Source organism: Ursus maritimus, unplaced genomic scaffold, assembly GCF_017311325.1.
Source record: "Ursus maritimus isolate PB19 unplaced genomic scaffold, ASM1731132v1 scaffold_33, whole genome shotgun sequence".
In the NCBI taxonomy this organism is placed as follows: domain Eukaryota; kingdom Metazoa; phylum Chordata; class Mammalia; order Carnivora; family Ursidae; genus Ursus; species Ursus maritimus.
In genome coordinates, this window is record NW_024425897.1 from 2,308,578 (window position 1) to 2,318,852 (window position 10,275).

Below are 10,275 nucleotides of genomic sequence, written 5' to 3' on the forward strand. Positions count from 1 at the left end.
ACCAGGATGGCTCGAATCAAAAGGGCAGACGGTAGTAAGAGTTGGTGACGTGGAGAAGCTGCAACGCTCACACATTGCTGGTGAGAATGTAAAATGGTGCAACCTTTTTTGGCAATTCCTCAAAAAGGAAACATGGCCCAGCAATTCTGCTCCTAGTATATAATCCGAGAGAACTGAAAACCTAGGTCCACACAAAACGCACACACAAGTGTTCGTAGCAACATAGTCACAATAACCCCAAAGCAGAAACAACCCAAATGTCCACCAAGTGACGAATGGATAAACGACATGCAGTACAGCCATAACATGGGATATTATTTGGCCACAAAAAAGAAGAAAGTGCTGATACACAGTACAGTATGAGTGAATCTTTTTTCTAACTATTAATTAATTAATTAATTTATTTAATAAACTCTATTCCCAACGTGGGCAAACTCACAACCTTGAGATCAGGAGTCACGTCCTCCACTTACTGAGCCAGCCAGGCCCCCAAGTAAATCTTGAGAACATGATGCTAAGTAAAAGAAGCCATTCCCAAGAGATCACATATCGTGAGGTTCTGTTTCTTTCTTTTCCTTAAGATTTTATTTATTTATGTGCTTGAGAGAGAAATAGAGAGACAGAGCGCAAGCGGGGGGAGTGGCAGAAGGAGAGGGATAGAGAGAAGCTAACTTTCTGCTGAGCAGGGAGCCCAAGGCAGGGCTCGATCCCAGGACCCTGGGATCATGACCTGAGCCGAAGGCAGACGCCCAACCAACTAAGCCACCCAGGCGCCCTGTGAGATTCTATTCCTATGAAATGTCCAGAATAGGCAGACCTATGGAGACAGAAAGTAGATTACTGGTTACTTAGGACTGGGGCAAAGAGAGGCAATGAGGTGTGACAGCTAATGGGTACAGGGTTTCTTTAGAAGAACAAAAATGTTCCAAAATTAGATTGTTGGAGTGCCTGGCTGGTTCAGTCAGAAGAGCATGCAATTCTTGATCTCAGGGTTGTGAGTTTGAGCCCCACTGGGTGTGGAGATTACTTAAATAAATAAAAACTTTAAAAAATTGTTTATGGGCGCCTGGATGGCTCAGTTAGTTGAGCGTCTGATTCTTGATTTCGGCTCAGGTCATGATCTCAGGGTCCTTGGTTTGAGCCCTGTGTCGGGCTCCATGCACAGCGGGGAGTCTGCTTGAAGATTGTCTCTCTCCTTCTCCCTCTGCCCCTCACCCCAACTTGTTCACTCTCTCAAATAAATAAATAAATAAATAAATAAATAAATAAATAAAATCTTTAAAAAATTGTTTAAAAATTGTTAAAATTAGGTTATAATGATGTTTGCACAATTTTGTAATATACAAAAAATTGAATATGCTTTTAAATGGATGAATTGTAGGTAAGTTAATTATATCTCAACAAAACCATTTTTAAAATCATGGAACAGGTCAAATCCTAGGGCGTTTTAACTCTGAGATTGTATTCTGTGAACTTTATTGTACAGAAATTTTGCAGTGTTACTTTTTACTTAATTCAACAAATATCCAGATCCCCTAGCGAGTGCTGTGATATGATGGTGAACAGTACCAGACCCCAGATCTGGCCTCCAAAAGTTTAGAGTCAAAAAGCTAAATGTAAAAGTGAAACTTTGATAAACGCTCCAAAAATAGGTACACTGAAGCAAATAATAGGAAGATCTGACCCAACGGTGGATGTCAGAAAGCCCTATTTTTTTCAGAAGTATGACTGACCTAAGGTTTGAAGGAAGAGTATGTCTCACAGCACTGAAGAAAGGGGGATGTGTTTTAGGTAGAAGACGCAGCCCAAGGTGACCCAAGAGGGAGTGTGAGGGGCAGAGAGGATGAGAGGAAGCCTGGAGCAAACCAAGAGGTAGAGAGGAGCTAGCTTGCACAGAACAGTAAAGTCCGTGTCAGCCATTTGGTGTTCATCTTCAGAGCACCAGGAAGCCATTTTTTTAGTTTTAGATGAGGGGATTAATGCCATCAAATATTACTTTGAAGAGATCGCTCTGCCTTCTGACTCTTTCCTGCGGCCTTTTGTTGGCCGGGGTGCGCACAGCATCCATCACGAGGGGTAGAGTGTATGCAGCGCCGAGTACCCACGCCGTGCCGGGGGCAGCGGCAGAAGCAGAAGGAGGTGGTCATGCTGGCAGAAGGTGAACTTCTGCTTTGCAGGAAGTTTTCTTTCTTTCTCATGAACATAAACAGCTTTTTGAGTACTTTTGATAATATTATTATACTTATTTTTTAAGTCTTTTCCTGGTTGCTCTATTAGCTCTGTTTCCTCATGTGTTCATTCTTTTTATTGCATTTCTACTTTTATGATGTGTTTCCTCAAATACAGGGTGATTCTCTGTATTCTGTGTTTTTAAGGATCCTTATTTGTGGATGCAGCTTGCTGACAACAGCTCTGGGGGAGAAGGCAGTATTCTAACGTTAGAGAAGTTGTACTGGTAGGTTACTGATAAGGGGTTTATTAGTTTTCAGGGCACTTACTGACCTCTGCATCCCGAGTCCACAGTGTCTGCTTCATCCTGACAGCAAATGTCACTGTTGTCTGTTGCTCAGCCCAGTCTGAACCTGGCCAAACTGCTGTAAGAGCAATGCTCTAACGAATCACCCAGTAATTCTCCCTGGAGCCTCTCCAGGCACCTTTTATCCCCCTTGGGAATATACATCCTCCACTTTTGCAGAAGTTCTCTCTTGCACCTATTTTGGGTAAGGTTCCTTCTAGACTCATTACTCTATAAATGTGACGCTGTCCGCTTTCCCTCTTTCGTGAATTTCTCAGTTTTTAGTCTGCTGATGACACTTTCCCACTTGCCAGTGCATTGATAGCTTAGTGAAGTACTGTTAATCCTTGAACAACACTGGTTTGAACTGTGTGGGTCCACTTATATGCAGATTTTTAAAAAAGATTTAATTTATTTGAGAGAGAGAGAGAGAGCACAGGTGGGTGGAAGGGCAGAGGGAGAAGCAGACTCCCCGCTGAGCGGGAAGCCCAAGGTGGGGCTTGATCCCGGGATCCTGGGATCATGACCCAAGCTGAAGGCAGATGCTTAACCAACTGAGCCACCCAAGTGTCCCGCGGATTTTTAAAAAAAAATAAATACAGTATAGGGGCGCCTGGGTGGCGCAGTCGTTAAGCGTCTGCCTTTGGCTCAGGGCGTGATCCCGGTGTTCTGGGAACGAGTCCCACATCGGGCTCCTCTGCTGGGAGCCTGCTTCTTCCTCTCCCACTCCCCCTGCTGTGTTCCCTCTCTCACTGACTGTCTCTCTGTCACATAAATAAATAAAATCTTTAAAAATAAATAAATAAATACAGTACAGTAAACGTATTATCTCTTCTTTATGATTTTATTTTTTTAAGATTTTATTTTTAAGTAAGCTCTACATCCAACATGGGGCTCGAACTCATAACCCCGAGATCGAGTCGCATGCTCTCCTGACTGAGCCAGCCAGGCACCACTTCCTTATGATTTTCTTACTAGCAGTTTCGTTATTTACTTTATTGTAAGACTACAGTATATTATATAGGTATATAATATATTGTATATTATAGATGATATATGTATCATATATAAAATTTTAAAAACATAGGTTACAATATATATAACACACAAAATATGTGTTTATATGTGACTATTTATATTATCAGTAAGACTTCCCATCAGGAGTAGGATATTATTAGGGCTCCTGGCCGGCCAGTTGGAAGAGAATGCAACTCTTGATCTCGGGGTTGTAAGTTTGAGCTCCACATTTGGTGTAGAGATTACTTAAAAATAAAATATTTTGGGGGGCTCCTGGGTGGTTCAGTTGGTTAATCGTCCAACTCTTGATCTCTGCTCAGGTTGTGATCTCAGGGTTGTGAGCTCGAGCCCCGAGTCTGGCTCTGTGCTGGGTGTGGAGCCTGCTTAAGGTCCTCCCTCCCAGGATGCCTGGGTGGCTCAGATGGTTAAGTGTCTGCCTTTGGCTCAGGTCATGATCCCAGGGTCGTGGGATCGAGCCCTGCATCAGGCTCCTTGCCGTTTCTGCCTGTTGCTCTCTCTCTCTTCCTCCCTGACAATTAATAAATGAAGTCTTTAAAAAAAAAAAAAGATTCTCTCTCTCAGCACCACCTCTTTCTGCCCCCGTGCTTTAATAAAATCACCTTTTCTGCACCCCCCCCAAAAGAGAGACAGAGATAATAGGATATTTGTAGCTAAGTTTTAGGGGTTAAAGTGGACTTTCGACTGCTCGGGGTGTTGGTACGCCCCCCAACCCTGAGTTGTTCAAAGGTGCACCTTTGTTTTTCTGCAGCCGTTCCAAGGGATTTTGATTGACAGGAGGAGCTGACACCATAATAAACACAATTTAAATTTTCCTCCATGATATAGAAAGAAGTCTGGAATGTTGTGAATCTTCTGGCGCACCATTATGATGAGCACTTGTAAAGAGTGGCACACTCGGGGTGGGGGGGCCTGGGTGGCCCAGGCTGACTCTCGGTTTCAGCTCAAGTCGTGATCTCAGGGTCGTGAGACTGAGCCCCACGTCGGGCTCTGTGCTCAGTGTGGAGTCGGCTTCAGACTCTCTCCCTCTGCCCCTCCCCACTGTGCTCTCTCTCTCTCAAAAAAATACATCTACCAAAAAAAAAAACAACCCCCCCACACAAAAAACCACAATGAAGTGGCACACCCTGCAGTAGATCGAATGGCACTAAAAAGAACGTTCTGCTAAAAATAACACGTCCCACAGGAACTATACTCGTGTGCTTTTATAGACGAGGTTTCTTTGCAACATTTCACTGTAACATTTTCCAGGATAAAGCTGTTTCTTCCTTGTCAATACCCTGAGCCTGTAGGCTCACAGTGAAGAATTTCTGCAGCTGCTTGAGCAGATCTGATGATCTTGGCGGGGGGGCGGGGGGCTTATTTACCTGCATTAGCCTCACACACGGGAGTCTTTTGTGTCATCAAGAATGTAACCCAATCTCTCTCTCTCTCTCTCAAGATTTTATTTATTTATTTGACAGAGGGAGCAAGAGCACACAAGCAGTAGGGAAGAGGAGAGGGAGAAGCAGGCTCCCCACTGAGCAGAGAGCCCAATGCGGGGCTGGATCCCAGGACCCCGGGATCACGACCTGAGCCGAAGGCAGACGCTTAACCGGCGGAGCCACCCAGGCGCCCCTATAACCCAATCTCTTAAAATGCATGCAGTGTAACAAGTTGACCCTCTCCCCATGTGGTACCTAAAGCATTTTGTCCTGTATTTTTAGCCTAAATGAATCCCTGCAATCTAAGGGACTAGGACTAGGGCAACCATATAATTTATCACCCAGATGAGAACACTTTGAGGATAAAAGTAGCTGCTGTTTGTAACTACCCCCAGAAAACGGGCAGAAACTGGGACTGTTTCAGACAAACCAGGATGTTCCGTCACCCTGAATGAGGCCCAGGCCTTTCCAGCCTCTGACGAGAAGAGTCTGCTGTGCATGTTACATATTCTTTCTCCAACTCCTTTCTGCCAGTGTCAGTGGGCAGATGAATGGAAGACGGACATCTGTGTACAGGGCCAAGGCAGGAAACAGGAAAACGTCCTGTTTGTATAACAGGGAATGTTTGTATAACAGGAATTATCTACTTATTTATATAAGAGAATGTCGAATGGGAAAATCGCCACTGTCTTTTCAGCCGTATCTCGGGGTTGCGATGTGGAGGTAGCTTTCTTCTTTTTCATTTCTTTGTATTCACGTAAAGTGTTTAAGGTTCTCGTGCATTGTCTCATTGCGTCCTTGAAATAAATTCTGCCAGGCAAGTGTTATTGCATTTCCCATTTACTGAGAAAACAAGGTGCAAAGAAGTAAGTTAAAAAAAAAATCTCTGGGGTCCCTGGATGGTTCAGTCGGTTAAGCATCTGCCTTCAACTCAGGTCATGATCCCAGGGTCCTGGGATGGAGTCCGGCTGTTGGGCTCCCGGCTCAGCGGGGTGTCTGCTTCTCCCTCTCCCTCTCCCTCTGCCACCCACCGTGCTCGCGCTCTCGCGCGCGGGCGCGCGCAAAAAACCAAAACCAAACAAACAAACAAAATAAACAAAGAAAAAAAGAGACCAAAAAAAAACCCCCAAACAAAAAACATAGTCTTTTTTTTTTTTTAAGATTTTATTTATTTATTTGACAGAGAGAAAGACACAGCGAGAGAGGGAACACAAGCAGGGGGTGGGAGAGGAAGAAGCAGGCTTCCCGCTGAGCAGGAAGCCCGACACGGGGTGCGATCCCAGGACCCTGGGATCATGACCTGAGCTGAAGGCAGACACTTAACGACTGAGCCACCCAGGCGCCCCAAAAACCATACTCTTTAATACAGAGAACAAACGTGGTCACCAGAGGGGAGGTGGGTGGGGGATGGGTGAATTAGGTGAAGGGGATTAAGAGCACACTTCTCATGACGAGCACTGAGTAGTGTATAGAATTGTTGAATCACTATGTTGTACACCTGAAACTAATATAACACTGTATCTTAATTATATTGGAATTATTTTAAAGAACATTTTTAATGAAAAAAAAGTCAAATAGTGCTCTGAGATGATAGGGAAAAAATAGCAGTGCAGCTTCCTACAAACAATCCTTCAACTCTTTAAACTGTTTCTTCTGCTATTTATCTCCATGTTTCTTATTTTATTTTATTTTATTTTTTCAAGTAATCTCTACCCCCATCATGGGGCTCGAACTCCTGACCCTGAGACCAAGAGTCTCATGCTCTGCTAACTGAGCCAGCCAGGAACCGCTAGCTCCATATTTCTACATAATGTTCTTTCATTTCTACTTCTTCCTTATTTTAAATATTTTTTACTGACTTCTGGTGGAACATAAGACATTATCACTCTTACAAAAATACCCACTCATCTCCCCGTCTCCCCCCGCCACTTGTACATGACCCCCCCTCCTCTACGGTGTGTCATAATTTCTGGCGAAATTGATATTTAGTATTGACATTACTAAGATGATGTCAGTCCTGTTCACTGACGAGCTATGTACTGTAGTACAATTATATTCCTTCTTATACATTTTGCTCTTCTAGGAGTTAGTAATGGGCCCACCTGTTCATTCACTTCAATTTCTATGGACTGTTACTAAATCTTCCCACACTTTGCCATAGAGCGGAAGAACGCGCCAGTGAGGACAAGCGCATCAGACCAACCGCTGACTCCACTGGTTTTCCCTTTGGGCCTCCTGTAGATTTTGATCCTTATGCCCCATCCGGCCAACCTGGTTCCAGGCCTCTCGCACAATGGCCACGCTAGGATTCCCTCCACCACCAGCCTGTAAATGCTTGGCCCCTTTCTCCTGCATTGGCTTCCTTGTTTCCCAGATTCTCTTTCTGTTTCTTTTTTTCTTTTTTTTTTTTTTTAAGATTTTATTTATTTATGTGACAGAGAGACAGCCAGCGAGAGAGGGAACACAGCAGGGGGAGTGAGAGAGGAAGAAGCAGGCTCCCAGCGGAGGAGCCCGATGTGGGACTCGATCCCAGAACGCCAGGATCACGCCCTGAGCCGAAGGCAGACGCTTTAACGACTGCGCTACCCAGGCGCCCCCCTCTCTTTCTGTTTCTTGGTTTTTGTTTGTTTATGCCCCCCCCCATTTCCTAATTTTGATGCCGCGTGTCCATCAGCAGCATCCTGAGAAAAAATGGACAAGAAGTAAAATTTTGCAACTTTGCATGTCTGGAAATGTCTTTATTTTACCCTATCGACGAATCGTTTAGCTGGGTAGAGAATTCTGACCTGGAAATCAATTTCCCTTTGAATTTTGAAGGCTTTGCTCTATTATCTTCTAGCTTCCAATGTGGCTGTTGATACGTGTTCAATGCCATGCTGATTACTCATTCTTTGTAGGCAATCTGTCCTTTTCTCTCAGGAACTTCATTATTTTTTTAAATTTTTAAAAATTTTTAAAAATATATTTATTTATTTGAGAGAGAGAGAGAGCGAGTGCATGTGCATGCATAAGCAGGAGGGAGGAGCAGAAGGAGAGAGAGAAACAGGCTCCCTGCTGAGCCCCAACATGGGGCTCGATCCTGGGACCCTAAGATCATGACCTGAGCTGGAGGCAGATGCTTAACCGACTGAGCCATCAGGTGCCCCTCAGGAAGCTTTATAATCTTGTATCAGTCAGAGTACTGTCAGGACCATTAGGTATTCTGCAAACGACAGGAATTTAATATAGAATTAGAAACTTCCATGAGTGTTGGAAGAGCCGAAGGAGCAGAGGTTATGAGTGCTGTCTCCAAGTTCAAAGGAGCTATGCTAAAGACCTCAGCCTGAAGCACTGAGGTTCTTCAGAATCTCTGACAAGCTTCTCCCGATCATCTCAGAATTCAGTGATGAAGACGGTAGTGATCCCGGAAGCCATTGTGAATCTCTTGTTTATCCACACACTTGCCTGGGACTGATTCACCTCCAGCTTCCAAATCGCATACGACTTCCTCTCTGGGCTGCTTTAACTCAAAAGCGTATGGGAGGGGCTCCTGCGTGGCTCAGTTAAGCATCTGACTCTTGGTTTCAGCTCGGATCATGGTCTCAGGGTCCTGACATTGAACCCTGCATCGGGCTCCAGGCCCAGCATGGAGTCTGCTTCTTCCTCCCCACATTCTCTCATAAATAAATGAAATCTCAAAAAAAAAAAAAATAGGGGCTCCTGGGTGGCTCAGTCATTTAAGCATCTGCCTTCGGCTCGGGTTGTGATCCCGGAGTCCCGGAATCCAGTCCCGCGTCGGGCTCCCTGCTCAGTGGGGAGCCTGCTTCTCCCTCTCCCTCTGCCCTTCATCCTGCTTGGGCTCTCTCTTGCTCACTCTCTCTCTGTCTCTCAAATAAATAAATAAAATTGTTTTTAAAAAGATTGAAAAAAAATCATATGGGAAAGAAGATTCTGGAAAATACAGTTCCCTGCCTTAAAAGTGAGTGGTGGTGGTGCTACCAACCAACTCAGCACAATCTACCCTTTTGCCAGCTCGGCATCCAAATAACTCCTTTTCGACATTTTACTTCCAAGTAAAAGTATTCAGAACGCCGTGTTTTCACATTGTATGAGTCAGCTTTCCTTCCTAGAGCCAAACCCAAAGAAGAACCTAACATTTATCCATCTCTGAGCAAATGTTCCTTTATTTTCTGATTCTACTACCCTTTATTTTTAAAAAGATTTATTTATTTATTTGGGGGGGGCAGAGGGAGAGAGAAACTCAAGCCGACTCCGCACTGAGCACGGAGCCTAACTCCGGGCTTGATCCCACCACCTTGAGATCATGACCTGAGCCGAAAACCAAGAGTCAGATGCTCAACTGACTGTGCCACCCAGGAGCCCCTGATTATGCTATCCTATAACCTACTAATTTTTAAGAGATTTTATTTATTTATTTGAGAGAGAGAGAGAGAGCATGAGTGGGGGGGAGGGGCAGAGGGAGAGGGAAAAGCAGACTCCCCTCTGAGCAGGGAGCCCAATGTGGGGCTCAATCCTGGGACCCCGGGATCGAGACCTGAGCCAAAGGCAGACGCTTAACCAACTGCGCCACCCAGGTGCCCCCTTATAACCTACTATTGAGTTATAGAAATAACACATTAATACTATCAGGTAGGGGCACCTGGGTGGCGCAGTCGTTAGGCGTCTGCCTTCGGCTCAGGGCGTTATCCCGGCGTTGTGGGATCGAGCCCCACATCAGGCTCCTCCGCTGGGAGCCTGCTTCTTCCTCTCCCACTCCCCCTGCTTGTGTTCCCTCTCTCGCTGGCTGTCTCTCTCTGTCGAATAAATAAATAAAATCTTTAAAAAAAAACTATCAGGTAGCATGAGAATGAGAGAGGAGAAAAAGAAAAATATCAGGTTCAAAAGACACGGGGCATCTTTAACCACTACCATGCTTGCTTCCGTGATGGGTCACGTGACATGACTGGTGTTCTCCCACCACCCGTTCTATTTGTCCCTAGCGAGCTCCTCAGCCAGTCATATTTTTGGTGATGGTGGTGGGGGTAATACAGTGGGGTGACCTAGATCTTTATTCTTGAAGTTTCTGTGCCTTCCATGGTCCTGCCTGTTTTAGGTTGTTACAGTTTTCTGTAACAGACTGGGGGGGGGTACTAAGTAAGATTACCAAGAGAATCTCCTGGGTGTCCGGTATTCCTCCTGGCCTCCATTGTCGAGTAGCAAACCAATTTACCCTCGATCATCAAGACCAGTCGTCCCAACCAGCACAGCAACCCTCTTATTTGCCTGACAAAGTCACCAGGTGGCAGTCTCGGCTTCCTGTTC

The 10,275-nt window shown here is 45.0% G+C and overlaps 1 protein-coding gene across 1 annotated transcript in view; it reads left to right on the top strand.

The window, feature by feature from the left end:
* Window positions 1-2,085: 2,085 nt before the first annotated feature.
* The window catches only part of CCDC74B (coiled-coil domain containing 74B), a 21,669-nt gene continuing 13,479 nt past the window's right edge, over window positions 2,086-10,275 (top strand). Inside the window, exon 1 of the mRNA XM_040619397.1 lies at window positions 2,086-2,158. Coding sequence (XP_040475331.1) covers window positions 2,086-2,158 — 73 coding nt within the window. The remainder of the gene's footprint in view (window positions 2,159-10,275) is intronic.